The 20,536-nt window shown below is 42.3% G+C and overlaps 1 protein-coding gene across 9 annotated transcripts in view; it reads right to left on the bottom strand.

The window, feature by feature from the left end:
* Positions 1-826: 826 nt before the first annotated feature.
* Positions 827-20,536, bottom strand: part of METTL8 (methyltransferase like 8) — a 117,929-nt gene continuing 98,219 nt past the window's right edge. For 4 of the 9 annotated variants that reach the window (XM_033231152.1, XM_033231153.1, XM_033231154.1 and 1 more), the window contains exons 8-10: positions 17,206-17,312; positions 17,000-17,065; positions 6,387-15,013 (exon numbers count right to left, since the gene is read on the bottom strand). In XM_033231152.1, coding sequence (XP_033087043.1) covers positions 14,823-15,013; positions 17,000-17,065; positions 17,206-17,312 — 364 coding nt within the window. In that variant the 3' untranslated portion in view covers positions 6,387-14,822. Of the gene's footprint in view, positions 1,397-6,386; positions 15,014-16,999; positions 17,066-17,205; positions 17,313-20,536 lie in introns of those variants that run through there. The other 5 variants (XR_004441710.1, XM_033231158.1, XR_004441709.1 and 2 more) reach the window with 4 other exon arrangements.

Genomic DNA, 20,536 nt, shown 5'->3' with positions numbered 1-20,536 from the left:
AACCATCTCCCTTTCCATGTTAAGTCAGCATAGAAACTATTTTGTAACTATTCAAATATTCACAAAAAGTCAAATTTTTTTAGAAAGTGAACAAATAAAAGGAATCATAACTACCCCGACCCCTGGTGAGAGCTAGGTGGTGAGATGCTGAAGAACCATTGACAAGTGCATCTCTGAGCAGACTACTCAGCAAATAGCAAAAGGATAAAGCAGAGTCTACCCCCACACTGCTCTAGATTTGGTCTATGTAGCATATGCTTTACCCAACACTTATAAAAGGTTTAGGTAATTCCCACTCCTGTTCTTTCCTGCTATGTGGAGGGACAGCAACTGATTTAAGACTGCTAGCCTCTTTAACCCCACCCTCCTCATTCCTGGGAGAGGTGGAGTGATTTATCTAATCAGTGAATATGGGCGGTTACTTAGACTTGTTTAATCCAGCTCTTCTTTGCTTTCTGTTGGAGGAAAGTGTGCTGCAATAGGCCTCAAAGGGGCAGGGCCCCCTGTGTAGAGTCCTTGGCTGTCTAGCTGTGAGCCCTGATTCTGGGGTTCAGTATTAGGAAGACACTAATTCCTTGTACCCAAAGTCAATTTTTTCCAGTACCAGCTTCATCAGTAATTGAGCTATTTTCTTTTCTTTTTTTTTTTTTTGAGACAGTCTTGCTCTCTTGCCTAGGCTGGAGTCCAGTGGCACAATCTTGGCTCACAGCTACCTCCACCTCCCGGGTTCAAGTGATTCTCCTGCCTCAGCCTTCCGGGTAGCTGGGATTACAGGCTCCCACCACCACGCCCTGCTAATTTCTGTATTTTTAGTAGAGATGGGTTTCATCATATTGCCCAGGCTGGTTTCAAACTCCTGATCTCAGGTGATCCACCCACCTCAGCCTCCCAAAGTGCTGGGATTACAGGTGAGAGCCACTGTGCCCAGGGTGAGCTGACATTTTAATCTTCATTTATTGACACCTTAATCTATTTGATTTGTTTAAAACTTGGGCAGAGAACGTAGGGATATTATTTATTGGGTTTCTCTCAAACCTCACTGGATGGCTGTGATTCCACACTGGGGTCTTGTCTAGTAGACTATTCTGCCCTGTATTCTTTGATTCCCTCTGTTTATTTCCTCAGAATAGGGCAGTAAATCCTGAATCACTTGGTGACTCCATTATACTGATACCTACCCAGTTCCCTTAGTTCCCTTATACAAGGTAGGAGTCAGGCCTTTCTCCTTCACTGAGAAATGAGGGTGATCTTCTGGTTGGCCAATGTCTCCTTCCCCTTTACATCTCTGGGTATATTTCTCCTAAATCCATGCCACGTCTTTCCAGATTTATGAAGCATCAACAAACTCACGGTTTGTGATATCAAGGTAGAAAACAAATATAAAAGTCCAAGGGCTCTGGAATCAAACAAAGAATCAGGTAAAGGTGAGTCACTGCTCTTCAAAACAGTGTCAAGAAAAAAGTGTTTTATGTAGGGAAGTTTAAACTTTCCCTCTGAAGTTTCAATAAGTGAGTCATCCCACTGAAATAAACTGACAATAGACAAATTAACAGGAGAAAAGCATACAAATTTATTAACTTGCATAAGCACGGAGCCACATAAAATACGAGACTCAAGGAAAGGCCAGATGGAGCTTACATAGCTCCCTCTTCACAGAAGAGAGGGAGATGGGGGAATACAGCCTATTTTGAAGGATAAGAATACGGTTTGACTGTGTCCCCACCCAAATCTCACCTTGAATTGTAATAATCCCCATGTGTCAAGGGCTGGGCCAGGTGGAGATAATTGAATCATGGGGGCAGTTTCCCCCATACTGTTCTCGTGGTAGTGAATAAGTCTCATGAGATCTGATGGTTTTATAAATAGGAGTTCCCTTGTACAAACTCTCTTGCCTGCTGCCATGTAAGATGTGACTTTGCTCTTCATTTGCCTTCAATCATGATTGTGAGGCCTCCCCAGCCATGTGGAACTGTGAGTCAATCAAACCTCTTTCCTTTATAAATTACCCAGTCTCAGTTATGTCTTCATTAGTAGCATGAGAACAGACTAATACAGTAAATTGGTACCAGGAGTGGGGTGCTGCTGTAAAGATACCTGAGAATGTGGAAGCAACTTTGGAAATAGGTAACAGGCAGAGGTTGGAACAGTCTGGAGGACTCAGAAGAAGACAGGGAAATGTGGGAAAGTTTGGAACCTCCTAGAGACTTGTTGAATGGCTCTGACCAAAATGCTGATAGTGATATGGACAATAAAGTCCAGGCTGAGGTGGTCTCAGATGGAGATGAGGAACATATTGGGAACTGGAGTAAAGACCACTCTTGCTATGCAAAGAGTCTGGTGGCATTTTGCCCCTGCCCTAGAGGTCTGTGGAACTTTGAACTTGAGAGAGAGGACTTACAGTATCAGGTGGAAGAAGTTTCTAAGTGGTAAAGTGTCAAGAGGAAGCAGAGCATAAAAGTTTGGAAAATTTACAGCCTGACAATGTGATAGAGAAGAAAACCCCAGGCGGGCGTGGTGGCTCAAGCCTGTAATCCCAGCACTTTGGGAGGCCGAGACAGGTGGATCACGAGGTCAGGAGATTGAGACCATCCCGGCTAACCTGGTGAAACCCCATCTCTACTAAAAAATACAACAAAACTAGCCGGGTGAGGTGGTGGGCACCTGTAGTCCCAGCTACTCGGGAGGCTGAGGCAGGAGAATGGTGTAAACCTGGGAGGCGGAGCTTGCAGTGAGCTGAGATTAGGCCACTGCACTCCAGCCTGGGTGACACCGCGAGACTCCATTTCAAAAAAAAAAAAAAATTTTAAGAAAAGAAAACCTGGCCGGGCGCGGTGGCTCAAGCCTGTAATCCCAGCACTTTGGGAGGCCGAGACAGGCGGATCACGAGGTCTGGAGATCGAGACCATCCTGGCTAACACGGTGAAACCCTGTCTCTACTAAAAAAATACAAAAAATTAGCCGGGCGAGGTGGCGGCCGCCTGTAGTCCCAGCTACTCGGGAGGCTGAGGCGAGAGAATGGCATAAACCTGGGAGGTGGAGCTTGCAGTGAGCTGAGATCCGGCCACTGCACTCCAGCCTGGGCGACAGAGCGAGACTCTGTCTCAAAAATAAAAAAAAGAAAAAAAAGAAAAAAGAAAAGAAAACCCCATTTTTGGAGAGAAATTCAAGCCAGCTGCAGAAATTTGCATACATAATAAGGAGCCAAATGTTAATCACAAAGACAATGGGGAAAATGTGCCCAGGGCATGTCAGTGACCTTTGTGGCAGCCCCTCCCATCATGGGCCCAGAGGCCTAGGAGGGAAAAATGGTTTCCTGGGCTGGGACCAGGGACCCCCTGCTGTATGCAGCCTCGGGATTTGGTGCCCTGCATCCCAGCTGGTCCAGCCATGGCTAGCAGGAACCAAGGTACAGCTGGGGCCACGGCTTCAGAAGGTGCAAGCCCCAAGCCTTTGCAGCATCCACATGGTGTTGAGCCTGCAGGTGCACAGAAGCCAAGAACTGAGGTTTGGGAGCCTCCGCCTACATTTCAGAGGCTATATGGACACACCTGGATGTCCAGGCAGAGGTGTGTTGCAGGGGCAGAGCCCTCAGGGAGAACCTCTGCTAGGGCAGTGCAGAAGGGAAATGTGGAGTGGGAGCCCCCACACAGAGTCCGTACTGGGACACTGCCTAGTGTAGCTGGGAGAAAAGGACCACCATCCTCCAGATCCCAGAATGGTAGATCCACCAACAGCTTGCACTGTGCACCTGGCAAAGCCACAGACACTCAACACCAGCCCATGAAAACAGCTGGGAGAGGGGCTGTACCTTGCAAAGCCACAGGGACAGGGCTGCTCAAGACCATGGGAACCTACATCAGCATGACTTGAATGTGAGATATGGAGTCAAAGGAGGTAATTTTGCAGCTTTAAGATTTGACTGCCGCATTGGATTTTGGACTTGCATGGGGCCTGTAGCCCCTTTGTTTTGGCCAATTTCTCCCATTTGGAATCGGTGTATTTACCTAATGCCTGTACCCCCATTGTATCTAGAAAATAACTAACTTGCAGGCTGGGCACAGTGCAGTGGCTCACGCCTATAATCCCAACACTGGGAGGCTGAGGTGGGCGGATCACCTGTGGTCAGAAGTTTGAGACTAGCCTGGCCAACATGGTGAAACCCCATCTCTACTAAAAATATAAAATTTTTTTTGTTATATTTTTATAATATAATGCCACCGGGCATGGTGGCAGGTGCCTGTAATCCCAGCTACTCGGGAGGCTGAGGCTTGAGAATTGATTGAACGCCGGGAGGCAGGGGTTCAAATTCCTGACCTCAGGTGATCCGCCCACCTCTGCCTTGCAAAGTGCCAGGATTACAGGTGTAAGAGACCATGTCTGGCCAGGTATGTCTTTATTAGCAGTGTGAGAACAAACTAAAACAGGCAGTGAATGATTTTTAGGAGAACTGAGTGGACCCAAAGAGCAGACAGTAGTTTATAAATGATTCTCTTTGAAAACTGAATGGGACCAGAGAAGAAATAATGGCCTGCGACAAAGTTTTTTTGTGCTCTGTGAGAGGTTGCAACAAATTTTAGGAAGGCAAGAGGCAGAACTTCATTGTGACCAAAGGTTGTCTTATTATGCAGATAAAGTCTCCCCAGTAACCTCTTGGAACTGCCCTCAGAAAAACAGATGAAAAGTCTGTCTGGGCAAGGTGACTTTCAATCTTTTCTGGTGGTTAATCTTCCCTGGTTATTTAATGAGATTTCCTAGGGAGGGGGTTTTGGGCCAACGGCGTTTCTTTTGGAAGAACTCTACTCAGTCAGATAAGGAAACTTCCACAGAGAACCCCTTCCTGTGCTTGATGTGGGGTGAAGAAACCAAGAGTCCTTGGTTCTTATTTTTTTTTTTTTTTTGAGATGGAGTTTCACTCTTGTTGTCCAGGCTGGAGTGCAATGGCACCATCTCGACTCACTGTAACCTCCGCCTCCTGGGTTCAAGCGATTCTCCTGCCTCAGCCTCCCGAGTAGCTGGGATTACACGCATGCGCCACCACACCTGGCTAATTTTGCATTTTTAGTAGAGATGGGATTTCTACATGTTGGTCAGGCTGGTCTCGAACTCCTGACTTCAAATGATCTGCCTGCCTCAGCCTCCCAAAGTGCTGGGATTACAGGTGTGAGCCACCACGCCCGGCCAACTCCTTGGTTCTGGGGCAGCTTTGATGGTGTTTTAATTTCCTTTAGTTCAGTGTGCTCAGCATGCTGAAGAACCATCCTTTGGACCATTGTTTTCTGCACCCTAATACTTTTAGTAGCCATTTCTGTGCTACAAAAACACCGGAAATGGTGTTTCAGGTAAGCAGAAAAAAGCTGACAGCCTCTCGCTTTCCTGTTTCCAAAGCTCCACTAGGGCTCTTTCTTGGGTTCTTTCTCTGAGCTTAGGCAGGGGACAGTTAAGCCTACCGTCCAGTTCTCTGAGATTCAGTCATAAGTCACTCTTGCAACAACCTTCTGTGACTGTGTTTTTCTTTGGGTCACTGAAGCAGCATTTGGCTAATGTGTCTGTGTGTAAGTGTGTCCACTTTCCATAAGGTCAGAGTGCTGCTGGCTTCTGCTGGTGGCCTTCCCTGGAGGTGACTGCTCCTCGCTGAGCTTTAGAGGAATGACCAACTCTGGATTCTTCATCACCAATGACACAGTGTGCTTCCTCAGCTGGACCTTGTCTATGTCAATAGCTTAATCTTTGTCTGTACCACCACGAATATGGTATTTATTGTTCTTTTTTTTTTTTTTTTTTTTGAGACAGAGTTTTGCTCTTGTTGCCCAGGCTGGAGTGTAGTGGCATGACCTCGGCTCACTGCAACCTCTGCCTCCTGGGTTCAAGTGATTCTTTTACCTCAGCCTCCTGAGTAGCTGGGATTACAGGTGTACACCACCATGCCCAGCTAATTTTTTGTATTTTCAGTAGAGACGGGGTTTCACCATGTTGGCCAGGCTGGTCTCGAACTCCTGACCTCAGGTGATCTACCTGCCTCAGCCTCCCAAAGTGTTGGGATTACAGGCGTGAGCCACTACGCCTGGTCAAAAATGGTATTTGATTTGACATTTTATATTACAGATTAAGTCCTTAAGAAAGACAACACTCATCCCTGATGTACTGAAGAACTTTGATTTGTCAGTCAGTGCTTTCTACTTTCATTCTACTTATCATTCAACTTTCTTAGGTTAACTATCTTCTAATGTAAAAAAAAATGCATTAATATATAAAAGTATAGGCTTCAAGTTTAGAAAGCCTGTCTCTTTGGAAAGTTACTGACCTCATAGCAAACTATGAATAAACTCCCCAAAGTAGGATGAACCGAGCAATTTATATCCATATATAAACATAATTATACTATACAGTTACATAACTAGAATAAAATTTAATGTAAATGTGCCAAAGAGGAGAAGAAATCACAGAGGATTTACAAAACTTACATGAAATAAGAAAATGTTCAACTATGTAATAACCAAAGCTTCCTTAACTTGGGAATCTTGGGAACCTAGAAAGTGAGGTAACCCAAGTCAAATTCCTTTGGTGTCACAGTTCCTCCTATACCAGGTCAGGCACTTGCCAGTGAAATTGGAGTAGGGGTAAGCCCTGGGTGTGTTGTGTAGTGTGTGAGGTAGTATGTGAAAAACAGCAAAGAGGTAATTATTTATTCTCGAGAGCTTCCTCGTGCACATGATCAGCTTTTGCACACGCTTGGAGGAAAAACAACACTATTAAAATGTCTTTTTAAAAGTCAAAGCTAAATGAGTATGCAATAAAGCTTTGAGAAATGGAAGAGAAAATCGATGAGGAAAACGTCAGCTTGCTTATCCAGGGAATGAGCAGAACTTAATTCTCATGCCGGCATGGGGCTGCTGGGCACCCAGCTCCTTTCACTGTGGGTAGGAAACAAGTCCCCAAGTTACTACTGAGCCAAACTTTAAAGGCCAGTCAGGAAATGAGCAGCAGTGCCGAATGGGAAAGGCTGGATCCATGTTTTTTTCCTAAAGTAAACAAAAGATCTGCAAAAGTATTTCCTTGCACTATTTGGCAAGAGAAAGCAGCACCTGGAGAGTGAGTTAGGGAGAGAAAGCATGGAAGAAATGCGAGTAAAACAAGGAAGGTTATAATGAAGCTTTGTCTCACTGATCTCCAGAGCCCAGGTGTTCTATTAAGAAACAAAGCTGCAAATGAAGAGACACTCTGAGAGAGTGGTGGATTAAGAATATATTCATGGAAAGGATAGATTTTTCCATGCTTTTTGGGATCCTGAATTTCATCTTTCATTTGGATTAAAAAGAAACTTAAAAAATATCTTCTAGAAAGTCAAAGTAAAAATATAAATATTAAAATAAATGAGGGCTGTGAAAGAAAAAGTATGAGCAATGAGAAAAGCAATTATCCTTGGAGGCAGAAATTTCTTTCTTGTTTCGATGCAGCATGTGATGCTGGCAATTCCAGCCATTCTCTTTCAGGCAATTTTCAGTGCGAGTGCCAAATGCTGCTTAGGGGGATATGTCTCTGCTCACCTGAGGGAGCAGGGCACAACTAAAGATGTAAGAAGAGCGATCGCATTCTTTATGCCAAGCATTCTGTTCAGCAGGACTGCCTCAGGAGGAACACAAGTTGCTCTCAGGAGGCAGAAAGTGAGAGAAATGAGGCAGCAATTACATAGTGTTGCTTGTGCTAAGTACAGAGCATTTAAAAAAAAAAAAAAAGCCCCACTAATGCAATGGACTCAGCAGCGGGCTCATTGCTAATTTTAGGAAGTCATACAGGTTTAGTGGTTTAGTGCTTGTTTCCAGTGGAAAAGCCTTAAAAACCCAAAGGGTGACTGTCCTCCAGTGTTTTTTGAAAAAAACCAATACTTGGTAAAGATTAACTGAGGAAAAAATTTCTGCGTTTTCTGCAATGAACTAGGAGCAATGGATTGAAAACATTTGGCCAAATAATTTTTATAAGCATAACAAAATTCCATTTTCCTGGACCAAACCTCATCAGCCCAACTAGGAAAGATGATGCCGGGGCTTTTTTTTAGGAGGCAATCAAAGGCTCATTTTATTTGATAGGTAACATCTGATAGAGAAGCATTTCCCGCCCTGGGGCCTGGATCTACTTAGTGTCTACCTGCTGGAGAAAATCAAAGATAAAGACCCAGATCACTGGGATGCCAAGGACACAGCTACCTGGACACTATTTTAAGTCCATGTGCTCAAGTATTGCTTTTTTTCCTCTTTATGTAACGTTAACATGTATTTATTCATTCAGCTGCCTCTAGCTGTTCCTTACTTAAGGTTAAGTGGTTGTGAAACCACAGACACTATAGAGTCAGAAGCTGTTGTTTTAAACTCTTGGCCAAGTAGCAATGCCTTGTAGCTTGCCTCTGCTGAGCTCCAGGGGCAGCTGAGGGTGGGCTGTCTGACCATCTGGAGGTTTCAGTGTGCTCCATCCATCTCATGCCAGCCTGACTTGCCAGAATTAGGGTCACTGTGCTCTGAGATACTTTGAGATGGTGCTCAAGGGAGCTGTGCTCTGCAGCCTCCTGGGTCCCTCCTGCAGGTGCACTTGCTTTTTCAATCTGATGCTATTTTTCTTACCCTCCGTAGGCACTCACACGCAGAACTATTATTACTTGCTTGTTACTGCATGTTGCTGATTCATACTCTTAGGAAAAAGTAATTTTATCTTCAACACCTCTTCCCTGTCATTTAAGACATATGTTAATGAAAGACAGATTTTGGCATCCACTTTTCTCTGTAGCTTTAAGGCCACAATATAGATTCATTATAAAAGATGCAACTGTTATTTTACTTCTATTTATATTTACAACTACACCAAAGCCATCTTGTGGGTACCTTTGTGCCTCTCAAATCCCCAACCATATTCCAAGAAACTGTATTCCAAGAAATGCTCAACATTTCATGCTTGAATTGGTATTAATGTGGCATTAATGTACATACAATGTTTTAAATAATGATGTTTTCACTCATATTTTATTATGGACACCTCCTGATTTCACATATTTTATATTACCCTAGAGCTGAATCCTTATAAAGACATTTTAAGGGTTTTTTTCCCCCTTGCAGTACAGAATGCTTTTTTTCTTTAAGTGAGGAGTATGCAAGTGAGAGTGCTCTGCGAGGAGGGATGCCAAGTGGAAGGCTGAAGTCTGAGGGGGTGGGGCGAGTGCAGAACTAGGCAGAAGCAGAATGCTGAAAAGAACTGATTGAAAGCTTTTTGCTTTGTCATTCCTCTCAGTTCCTTTCCTTCTCTTCCTTTCCAATTTGTAATTGTGGACAAGTGTAACCTACTTATTTCCTAGAATGATTGGATCTAGAATGAGCCATAACCTTGAAGGTCATCCGAAACAAACTCCTCTCCACTGCTATTGTTTTCTGCTTGACTCAGAAGATCTTTCTTCCCTGGTGCCTTTCCCAGCAGCATCTGGGCCCATCCATTACAAGTGCAGCGAGTAGAGGTTTTGGAATCAGAGAGTTCTGGGTCCGAGTTGTGACTCTGCTATTTATTAGATGTGATATCCTGAGCAAGTTACCCAACATCTCTTCTGTAAATGGTTATCATCAAAATGAATTCGTAGGAGTTTGAGGATTAAATAATGTGGATAGTATACACAAAATCTAGCATTCAGAACTAAATTAAGATCAGCTAAGCAGTTCAATAGGAACTAGGACCCATGCTTCCTGTTTGGCTCTGAGGCAACACTTTTTTTTTCCATGGAAAGACACTGTCTTTCTTACAATGTCTCATAAAACCTTTGAAAAAGTCTCTGTTGCTGGAATACTGTGTGTACTGCCTTGTAGATTAATAACAATACCTCACATATATTCAATGCTCTAGAATTGACAGTGCACTTTCACAAGCGGGGAAAATACCCACGCCAACACTAAGTCTCCCGATGACTAATAGAGGCAGGAAGCAGGAGGAGCAGAGGCTTTGAAAGAGGTCTATTAGCGATGCAAATGTGAAGTTATCTGCACTTGTGAGGAGCATAACAAACATCAAAACCAATTAGAAGTAACAATGTATGATCTATTCAGGCTTCAGGACTTTGATGAGTTGGAAGTTTTGGGGTTTAACAATCCAGATGGTTCTGATAGCTTTAAGTTTTGCCTCCAAGAGGGCAGCTATCTGCATATGGGTGAATTTTCACGTACCAACTAGAGTACAGCAACGACATAGGATCACACCCGGGTAGAAACAGGGACATGTTCACAATTTGGAGACAAAGCATATGGAACCGAGAGAGGCAAAGCAAATAAGTTCTCAGAAGTCAATGTTAAATGGGTGTTTCAATACAGGCAAATGTGTCATACCGAATGCAAAACTTTTAATAATAGAAACTGTTAACTTTCTCACAACCTTTGGAAACAGTTCCTCATGTGTGAGAATTTTTACATTTGGACGATGCTCAAAAGCGAATTTTTAGAAATGGAGGATAAAAATGAAGGGTGCATTTAAACAATATATTCCATTGTTTCTGTATTGTAAGAAGATGAAATAATATACCTTTTACTGCTGGAAAGAAAATGGTCTGTTTGAAATTCAGCTCTCTCAGAAGATGAATTTTTAAGTGTCAAACTCTGCCTAACCAACTAGTCCTAGCTTTATGGATGTGAGGGGTAAATTAGAATTTCATGCAGTTATCAAATATTTTAAACTAATACCCAAGCAGTTACATTTGCAACACTTCATGATTTCTTAACATCTATAGACAAAATTCCAAATAGGTCTTTCCCTTTTCTTTCTGTGCCAAAATCTATGTTTCCATCTAGCAGCAAACCCTGAGAAGGAAGCTGTAGGTAGGTTAAGAGAGAGAAAGACTGACCAGGCAAGCAGAAGACACTGGTGGAAATGGCCCTGCTGCGCAGCCATGTGGAATAGGAAGGCTTTGCTGGACAGAGCCCAAAAGAGACCAGTTTGTGTCTCACAGTCCAAATTTGGTTGATGTATTTTTGAAGCTTCTAAAGGTTAACTCACATGCTGTAATACATTATAGAAAGACACGAAGCTGAATTTTACTGTGCCAGTCAAGAGGCTGGCTTGAATCCGCTATTTAGAACTGAGAGAGACAGTACAATTTACATGTGTGAGAATGTGAGAATAATTTTACCTTCTGTTGTTTTTAAAACCACCTTGGGCCATGATTTTTAAATGGAGATACAAGGAGATCTGCTGGGGTTCCCATAGCAACATTAACTTATCTAAACTACCCTTATTGTATGTAATACTTTCATGACTAGTTTGGTTTGTTAATGTATACTTTAATTATGAAATACAACTGAGTTAAGAGTCTTGGGCAAATTTTAACATTTATATTTACTGACTTATACATGTTTCAACAGAAAGCTTGATAATTGTACTTTTGAGGACTTGCCATCAAGGCAAGTTTGTGTAAAAACCTTTACGTGCTCTTCCTTGCCATTGATCTCTGACCTCACTCCATTCCATTCTATAGACAACTCCTCAACCTCTCTCAATACATTTATAAGACACCATGTCTAGGATAAAGCAAAAACAAACTGATCTCAGATGGCTCCAGTTCAGAGACTAGAAGTCAATATACCTGCTATTCTAGGTTATCTACAAGATGACCCCCTCCCCGTCTTTTCTACCTATTCCTCATCATTAATATCCCACACCACACTTGTCTTCTCACCATCTGCTGAGCACGTAGATTCAAGAACTAGCCTGAGACCTACTTCCCCAAGAAACCTGATTCTTTTCCATTCTTTTTCAGAGCTGATCTCTCTCTCTCTCTCTCTCTCTCTGAACTACTATTATTACTGCTACCACTGCTATATGATGTGTTGGGTGTGACTGGACAGCATCCCTCCCCTGTTTTTTTTTTTGATAGCAGTGTCTTCATTTTCCTTTGAAGAACTTTCTTCCATTCCAGGAAGTGAAATTTCCTTCCATTCCAGGTTGGAGTGCAGTGGTGCAATCTCAGCTCACTGCAACCTCTGCCTCCCAGGCTCAAAAGATCCTCCCACCTCAGCCTCCTGAGTAGCTGGGACCACAGGTGCGTGCCACTATCCCTGGCTAATTTTTGTATTTTTGGTAGAGACAGGGTTTTTGCCACGTTGCCCATTCTGGTGGCATCCTCAATTAAGCTGCCCTGCCCCAGCCTGTTAAGAGATGAACCAATGACTAAAGCTAGACCAATGATATTCTTCTAGAAAATTGGATTTTAAGTGAACTCAGAAAGAAAAAACAGTTGGAACTGAATTATTCCAATGATGGTTCTTTCAAGAGAGTATTCATTTCTTCTAGGTTCTGTGATTCATAAAGTCTGCTGTAAGTTCCCTATTTGAGTATTTGTTTGTATATTGTCTTAGATCATGATTTACAGGTTTGGGATATGCACATTTTGTTTTGCCAGCTAGACTCTATTTATGCTCCCTGAAGAGCATAAACAAGGCTGGGTCTTTATTGTTTGTATTATTCCATAGAATTCAGCACTCAATATGTAAGTAGTCAATAAATATTATGTAATGAGTACGAGACCAATCTTAAAAACTTCATTTCTACAAAATGTGATTTGCAAGTCAACTTATGTCCTTTTTGAAGCAAGGGAGTAAATAAATTTTTTTTTTTGAGACGGAGTCTTGCACTGTCACACAGGCTGGAGTGCAGTGGTGTGATTGATCTCGGCTCACTGCAAGCTCTGGCTTCCCGGGTTCAACTGATTCTCCTGCCTCAGCCTCCCGAGTAGCTGGGATTACAGGTGCCCATCACCACACCTGATTAATTTTTTTTTTTTGTAGTTCTAGTAGAGATGGGGTTTCACAATATTGGTCAGGCTGGTTTTGAACTCCTGACCTCGTGATCCACCTCCTTGGCCTCCCAAAGTGCTGGGATTACAGGCTTGAGTGACTGTGCCTGGCCCTCAAGGGGATAAATACATTTTTAACTGCCACAATTTAAGAATTTTCTTGGGTATGACAGTTGTCTTAAACAGAGCTTACCACTGATACCAGAAAGGGTCTGGATTCAGCCGCCAAGAGAGGATTCTTGGATCTTGTGCAAGAAAGAATTGAGTCCATATAGTAAAGTGAAAACAAGTTTATCAAGAAAGTAAAGAATAGGCCGGGTATGGTGGCTCCTATCTGTAATCCCAGCACTTTGGGAGGCCGAGGCAGGCGGATCATGAGGTCAGGAGATTGAGATCATCCTGGCTAACATGGTGAAACCCCATCTCTACTAAAAATACAAAAACAAACAAACAAAAAAATTAGCCAGGCATGGTAGTGGGCGCCTGTAGTCCCAGCTACTCAGGAGGCTGAGGCAGAAGAATGGCATGAACCCGGGAGGCAGAGCTGGCAGTGAGCTGCGATCACGCCACGGCACTCCAGCCTGGGTGCCAGAGCGAGACTCCATCTCAAAAAAAAAAAAAAAAAAAAGCAAAGCATGGCTACTCCATAGGCAGAGCAGCCCCAAGGGCTACTGGTTGCCCATTTTTATGGTTATTTCTTGATTATATGCTAAACAAGGGATGGATTATTCAGGCCTCCCCTTTCTAGACCATATAGGTAACTTCCTGATGTTGCCATGACATTTGTAAACTGTCATGGCACTGGTGGGAGTGTAGCAATGAGGAGAGCCAGAGGACACTCTCATTGCCATCTTGGTTTTGGTGGCATTTGGCTGGCTTCTTCACTGCAACCTGTTTTATCAGCAAGGTCTGCAAGACCTGTATCTTGTACTGACTTCCTATCTCATCCTGTGACTAAGAATGCCTTAACCTCCTGGGACTGCAGCTCAGTAGGTCTCAGCCTCATTTTACACAGTCCCTATTCAAGATGAAGTTGCTCTGGTTCAAAAGCCCCTGATACAAGAGCTTGTCAGCTTACATATCTTTTTTTTTTTAATTTTGAGATGAGGTCTTACCCTGTCATTCAGTTTGGAGTGTAGGGTATGATTTCAGCTCACTGCAACCTCCGCCTCCCAGGCTCAAGCGATCCTCCCACCTCAGTCTCCTGAGTAGCTGGGACCACAGGTGTGTGCCACCATGCCTGGCTAATTTTTGTATTTTTGGTAGAGACAGGGTTTCGCCATGTCCAGGCTGGTCTCGAACTCCTGAGCTCAAGCGATCTGCCTGCCTCAACCTCCCAAAGTGCTGGGATTACAGGTGTGAGCCACTGCACCTGGCCTAACAACGTGTATATCTAAGAATAGCCTGAAAATAATGTTAGCATGGGCTATACTTCCCCAATTTTAGGAAAGGAAAGAGGAACTAAAATTCTATTTCAGATGTCAGCCCCTGAATTAAAAAAAAAAAAGAGGGAGAAAATAGACAACAACAAGACAAAAAATAATACACTTTGACTTTGGGCTTGTTGTAGCTTTCCCTGGAAACAAGGTGTGCTTTCTCTCTGCAATCAGATGACAATGGGAAGAGTCAGACTGTGTTTGGGAACTGGTTTACTAAGCCCAAACAAATAAACAATATTTTTTACTTGCAAAAAATGTCAAGTTACGATTTCTCAAAATTACCTGACATAATACTAATTTAATTGAATGCTTATAAAATTCAAGAAACAAGCAAAATGGTTAGATGTAATAAATTCAAACAAGCTTGGCATGTCAAGTTTTCAAAGCACAGAAAAAGGCACACTGTGCCAAACCACTTACATGTGCTTAAAATGTACAAAGGAGCTCACCTATGACAAAACAGCAGGAAACACAAATTCTTTTCTTTTTTTCTCATTGTCTTTTGAGAAACGAAAGACTTATAGTAGTCCTTGAAGAGCGGTCCTCTGGCTTTGTACCTTAACATGTTACAAAGTTCAGTCTTGAGAAAGGACTGTAGATACCATATTGGAGCTATTCTGAGTCTGGTGCAATGGTTTCTGGAATTTGCCTTGAACCCACACTCGGTGCATTTTCACTTGTTTTTTCCTATTAACTTGTAAGCGGCGATCAACTAGATTTTGCTTTTCATCTAAACTGGCTTTGCAGAACATACTGTGGACTTCCCCTGTGAGACAAAAATGGCAATAAAAGATATGACATGTGAGTAGGGATGGGGGAGGTAAGGAATAGAACATTGATGGAGTAACTGACCATCTAAATTTCATTTATACAAGAAACACTCTCTAGAACAATTTGGTGAAGGAAACCTATGAAACCAAGCGAGTTTCTTCTACTTCACAAAAATATACCATGCATATAAAAATACACCTGTTTACAGACTGACACGGCAGACATCAACAGGTATATAAAACTATTGGTTGCAGCTTTCAATATTTTGGAAGGTGCTCCCTTTCTGAGTTTTTGTTGGTTTACAGAAACCCAAAATGGCAGATTATAAAAGTACTCACATAAATTTGGGAAAATCCTTGAATGCAGCATTCACTTGGTACTGTTAGAAATGCATTTTTATTTTTTATTTTTTTTTTTTTTTTTTCAGCCGAGGTCTTTTACTTTTATTTTTTTAACACCTATTATGCCATGAATTCATAGGAATAGGTTCCAGCAGCTCAGGCTCCTTCATTGGTCCTCACAAAGTGGCTCTCTGGGTGGAGCAGGCTGGCGCTTCAGCTGAACCCAGGTACCTTTCTCTTTGGCTTCTTTCTTTTTGATCATTTTCCTTCACGCGTTTCAGGAAGCTATCTCGCTCTTAGAGTGCTTATGTGCTCAATACGCACATTAATTCTCTTGGCAAGAATCTTGCCCTAACTTGTTTTTTACAACAATGCCACAGCATGCTGGGTACGTTGTAGACCTCCAGTTTTGCCATGGTAACACTTGTGGGGCATTCCTTTTTGAACAGTACCCATTCCCTTGATGTCTACAATATCACCTTCTTATAGATTCGCATATACGTGGCAAAGGAACAACTCCATGTTTTCTAAAGGCCTAGAGAACATATATCGGGTGCCTCTCCTCTTTCCCTTTGTGTTCGTCATTTTCGAATTACTGGAAGATGGCGGTTCCGGCCGAAAAGACAGAAATGCATTTTTAAAAGAGAAATTGGTTGGGCATAGTGGCTCATGCCTGTAATCCCAGCACTTTTGGAGGCTGAAGCAGGCAAATCACCTGAGGTCAGGAGTTCGAGACCACCCTGGTGAAACCCCATTTCTAATAAAAATACAAAAATTACCTAGGTGTGGAGGTGGGTGCCTGTAATCCCAGCTACTTGGGAGGCTGAGGTGGGAGAATCGTTTGAACTGGAGAGGTGGAAACTGCGGTGAGCTGAGATTGTGCCACTGCACTCCAGCCTAGGCAACAGAGGGAGACTCTGTCTCAAAAAAAAAAAAAAGAGAAATTAGCTAGAGATAAGTAATTTTCCTTCTTTCTATTTTGAAAATGTACTGCTTTTTAGACATAAAGTTCACTCTGCTGCCCAGGCTGGAGCACAGTGGTCCAATCATACCTCACTGTAGCCTCATCTGCCCTGGCTCAAGTGATCCTCCCACCTTAGCCTCCCGAGTAGCTGGGACTACAGGTATGCACCACCAGCCCAGCTAATTTAAAAAAATTTGTTTTGTAGAGACAGAGGCTCATTTTGTTGTCTAGGCTGGTCTCAAATTCCTGGCTTCAAGCAATCATCTCACTTTCACCTCCCAAAGTGATGGGATTACAAGTGAGCACCCCTGTGATGGGCCAAGATAAGTAATTTTCTATAAACTTATCAAATGTCCTCCTCTGGTTGTGGTATATCATCAATTTTTTTCATATCTAGGCTAACAATATCTCCAAAATGGAACAGCCTTCACCTTCATCTGGGTATGAGGGTAAAACAAGAGCCTCTTTAAAGCAGTTTCAACTGGAAAAAGATTAAAAAATAAATGGCCATTTTCAACCTTTTATGTACACCAGTTATAAGCATCAAAGTATGAAGACATCTAATGCTTAATCAATGATGGAAACCTCAGTTTTATAGCTTCTGAGCTATAATCTATGAGATAATAACTAACAAGAACAATTATGACCAATCATTTCCTCTTGTAGATTAGCATACCTTTTGTAAAGAAATATGCTCTGGTACCATCTCCTCGAACATAAAAATTTTCAGATAAACAACGTCCTGAAAAAAATTGTGAAAAGAGAGACTTTTAAGGGTATTCCTTAAAAAAAAAGAAACAACAACTAAATACTTTGATGTGAAATATAATCAAGGCATCTTTAGAACACTTAAAAATAACCTCAAACTGAGTATACTATTACCCTTTTTAAAACGAAGCTGAGTCTTATCATATCTTCCATAGTCTCGAAATAACAGCATTCCCCCAGGTTTCAGTAACTTGGACAGTCGGTTTACAACACCTTGCATCCTTTGAAAACAAAGTATTAAAAAGATACCCAGTTTGTGGAAATCTTGGTTTATATGCTAGCTTTAACTTTGTTGAAGACAAAATAAGAAAAGCTTGATAAGGCCAAAGAAATCTAAACCATAAACGTAAGGCTAACAAAAATAAAAATATTTTGTAAAGAAGGAAAAAAGAATACCAACTTGCTAAATGACTAGATTCAAAAGTCCTAGAGTATCAAGAAATCACCCAAATGGCCAGAGTGGTAACTTCACAGAGCTTGATGTATGATGTCAAAGCTAAACTTCAAAACCGCAGATGTTTCCTGGTACTTACAGAAAATGAAGGTAGTTCTGAGACAGACAAAAACTGAGTGTGCTTCATTTTTCTTGCAAGATAAAAAATATGACAAAGCCATCCCCAGTTGTACATATCTAAAGAGGGAATATTTTTCCTCCAAAATGAGCTCATTCTCCTTTTGACTTCTTTGTTTAGTTCAGAGGTACCACCATCACTCACCTCATGAAGAGAAATTATTTTTCTTCCACTATCCTCTCCATTGGCCATAAAATTCTATGTCCTCTTTAATTTGTATTTTTAATGACATCTTTGATATTTCTTGTCTTTTTTGTTTCCCATTGGTACTCCCTTAGTACCAACCTCTATCTCCTGAGGCCTGGAAACAAATCTGCTTCCTAACACGCTGTATTATTCTCCCTGTCAATCCTTCCTGCATGTTATCGATTAATAATTCTGTTTAAAATGATAATTTTGTCAAATCATCTCCTTGCTCAAAAACTTTCATGATTTTAATCCATAGGATAAAATTTTAATTTCGTAGTTGAGCTCTTAAGATCTCCTACTACTGACCCCAATTAATCTTTCCAACAGTTTTCCAATCTGAAGCAGCTCCCCTAGCCAAACTGTCATGCTTGGCCCTGAGCAGCCTCTGCCTTTGCTCACATGGTTTTTCCTCAAAGAATTCTCTCCTCCTTACTGTCTGCCTATTTAAATTTTATTCACATTCCAAGCCTAGTTCAACATCAGGGAGGCTTTGCTTTTCTCCTTTACTGTTTATTCTACTTATCTGGCTTTCAGTCAAATGTAATCCCTTATAGCTGCTCTTGATTTAGTGTTTTTCGCTAAGTGTTCATGGCTTTATGTGTGATTATGGGCCAGGGATGGCACAGATTTCAGATCTCATATTTGTTCTGAGTGATGGCACTGGCTGCCTACAGAGCTCTGAAAGGACTCATAAAGCTCACTGGGAGTTACAGAGTACAAAATCGATTATCAATGTCTGCCATGGGCAGAGAATGGTAAATGCAAGCTTGTGTGCTAAGTCCTTGTTGTCTCTGCCTTATCTAAGCTACTTAAAGCTGCTGAGGTTTTCTTATTTGAAAAAAATGAAAAGTTTGAATCAGATAATCTGTAAATTCCTTTCAATTAAAACATTGTTCAGTGGAATAGTGAGGTAAAACTCAGATTATGTCATATTACGAAGGAAGCAGATACTGAGAAAATGAAAGCAACTATAAAATAAGAGAGAAGTAGGACAGAAGGAGGTGGCATGATTAGGTGAAAAGCCCTTTTTAAAAAACTAGAACATAAGGACATAAAAGAAAAAAAGAGCCGGGCGCAGTGGCTCAAGCCTGTAATCCCAGCACTTTGGGAGGCCGAGACGGGCGGATCACGAGGTCAGGAGATCGAGACCATCCTGGCTAACACGGTGAAACCCCGTCTCTACTAAAAACTACAAAAAACTAGCCAGGCGAGGTAGCGGCGCCTGTAGTCCCAGCTACCCGGGAGGCTGAGGCAGGAGAATGGCGTGAAACCGGGAGGCGGAGCTTGCAGTGAGTTGAGATCCGGCCACAGCACTCCAGCCCGGGTGACAGAGCGAGACTCCGTCTCAAAAAAAAGGAAAAAAAGAAAAAAAGAAACGTATTTTTTGTTTATTTTATTACAGGTTATTTTCACACTGTGCTTATATCGTAGGCTTTGCCAATGAAGGAAAATCATATCTAAACCTTAAAATATTCACTTTCAGGATAAATATTTTATGTACATAGCAAAATCTTTCTGTAATTGTTAAACAAGCATGAAACTAAAATGCAGAAAAATAAACAAATACTTTAAAATGTAGCCGCCTCCTCCTGCAAATCCTTTCCTCTCAGCTATCCTTTAATGTCTGGGATTGAGGATAAAGGCAAGGAAGGGGAGCTACTTTTCTTGATAATCTCATCTTGGTTCATAGTGCAGTTCCCGCGACAATTCCTGAGAACTGCAGGTGGGAGTGGGCTGGGGGTGAGATGGACAAGACAGGAATGGTATGAAGCCCCTTTTCTTTCTTCACCCTACTTGGGCCAACTCTGCTGTCTTCACTTACCTCTGGATAGAGGGAGAGGAAAAGGAAAAGAAGAGACAAAAAATGTATAGACTGCCTGCTTTATGCTTGGCTTTGTAATATTTTATTTTATTTTATTTATTTTTTTTTTTGAGACAGAGTCTCACTCTGTCGCCCGGGCTGGAGTGCAGTGGCTGTGATCTCGGCTCACTGCAAGCTCCGCCTCCCGGGTTCACGCTATTCTCCTGCCTCAGCCTCCCGAGTAGCTGGGACTACAGGCGCCCGTCACCACACCCGGCTAATTTTTTGTATTTTTAGTAGAGACAGAGTTTCACCGTGTTAGCCAGGATGGTCTCGATCTCCTGACCTTGTGATCTGCCTGCCTCGGCCTCCCAAAGTGCTGGGATTAGAGGCGTGAACCACTGCGCCCGGCCAGCTCTGTAATATTGTGTACTTCCATTTCAGTGAAAAGAAGGACAACTCACTCTTCTTTTGTAGCCACCTACAATTTATTCCCATTTAAGCTGGGTCCTCCAGGCTCAGGGTCTAGCCAAATTGCTTGCCACTTACTTGTGCCTGAATTTTCCAAGCTACCAAGATGCTACTTTTCTAGAACTTTTCTGGGGTTGAATCTACTACTATAGTCCTAAGTGACACTATAGATATTGCCTTGCCTTTAGTTTTTTTCTTTTTTTGAGACAGGGTCTTACTCACTGTCACCCAGGCTAGAGTACAGTGGAGTGATCTTGGCTCACTGCAACCTCCATCTCCCAGGTTCCAGCGATTCTCCTGCCTCAGCCTCCAGAGTAGCTGGGATCAAAGGCGTGTGGTACCACGCCCAGCTAATTTTTGTATTTTTATTATTTATTTATTTTTTTGAGATGGAGTCTCACTCTGTCTTGCC

The sequence above is a fragment of the Trachypithecus francoisi genome, unplaced genomic scaffold (genome assembly GCF_009764315.1).
Source record: "Trachypithecus francoisi isolate TF-2019V2 unplaced genomic scaffold, Tfra_2.0 Lachesis_group13, whole genome shotgun sequence".
NCBI classification, from domain to species: domain Eukaryota; kingdom Metazoa; phylum Chordata; class Mammalia; order Primates; family Cercopithecidae; genus Trachypithecus; species Trachypithecus francoisi.
The sequence above is the reverse complement of the archived record's forward strand: the minus strand, read 5'-3'. Positions and strand labels throughout refer to the sequence as shown.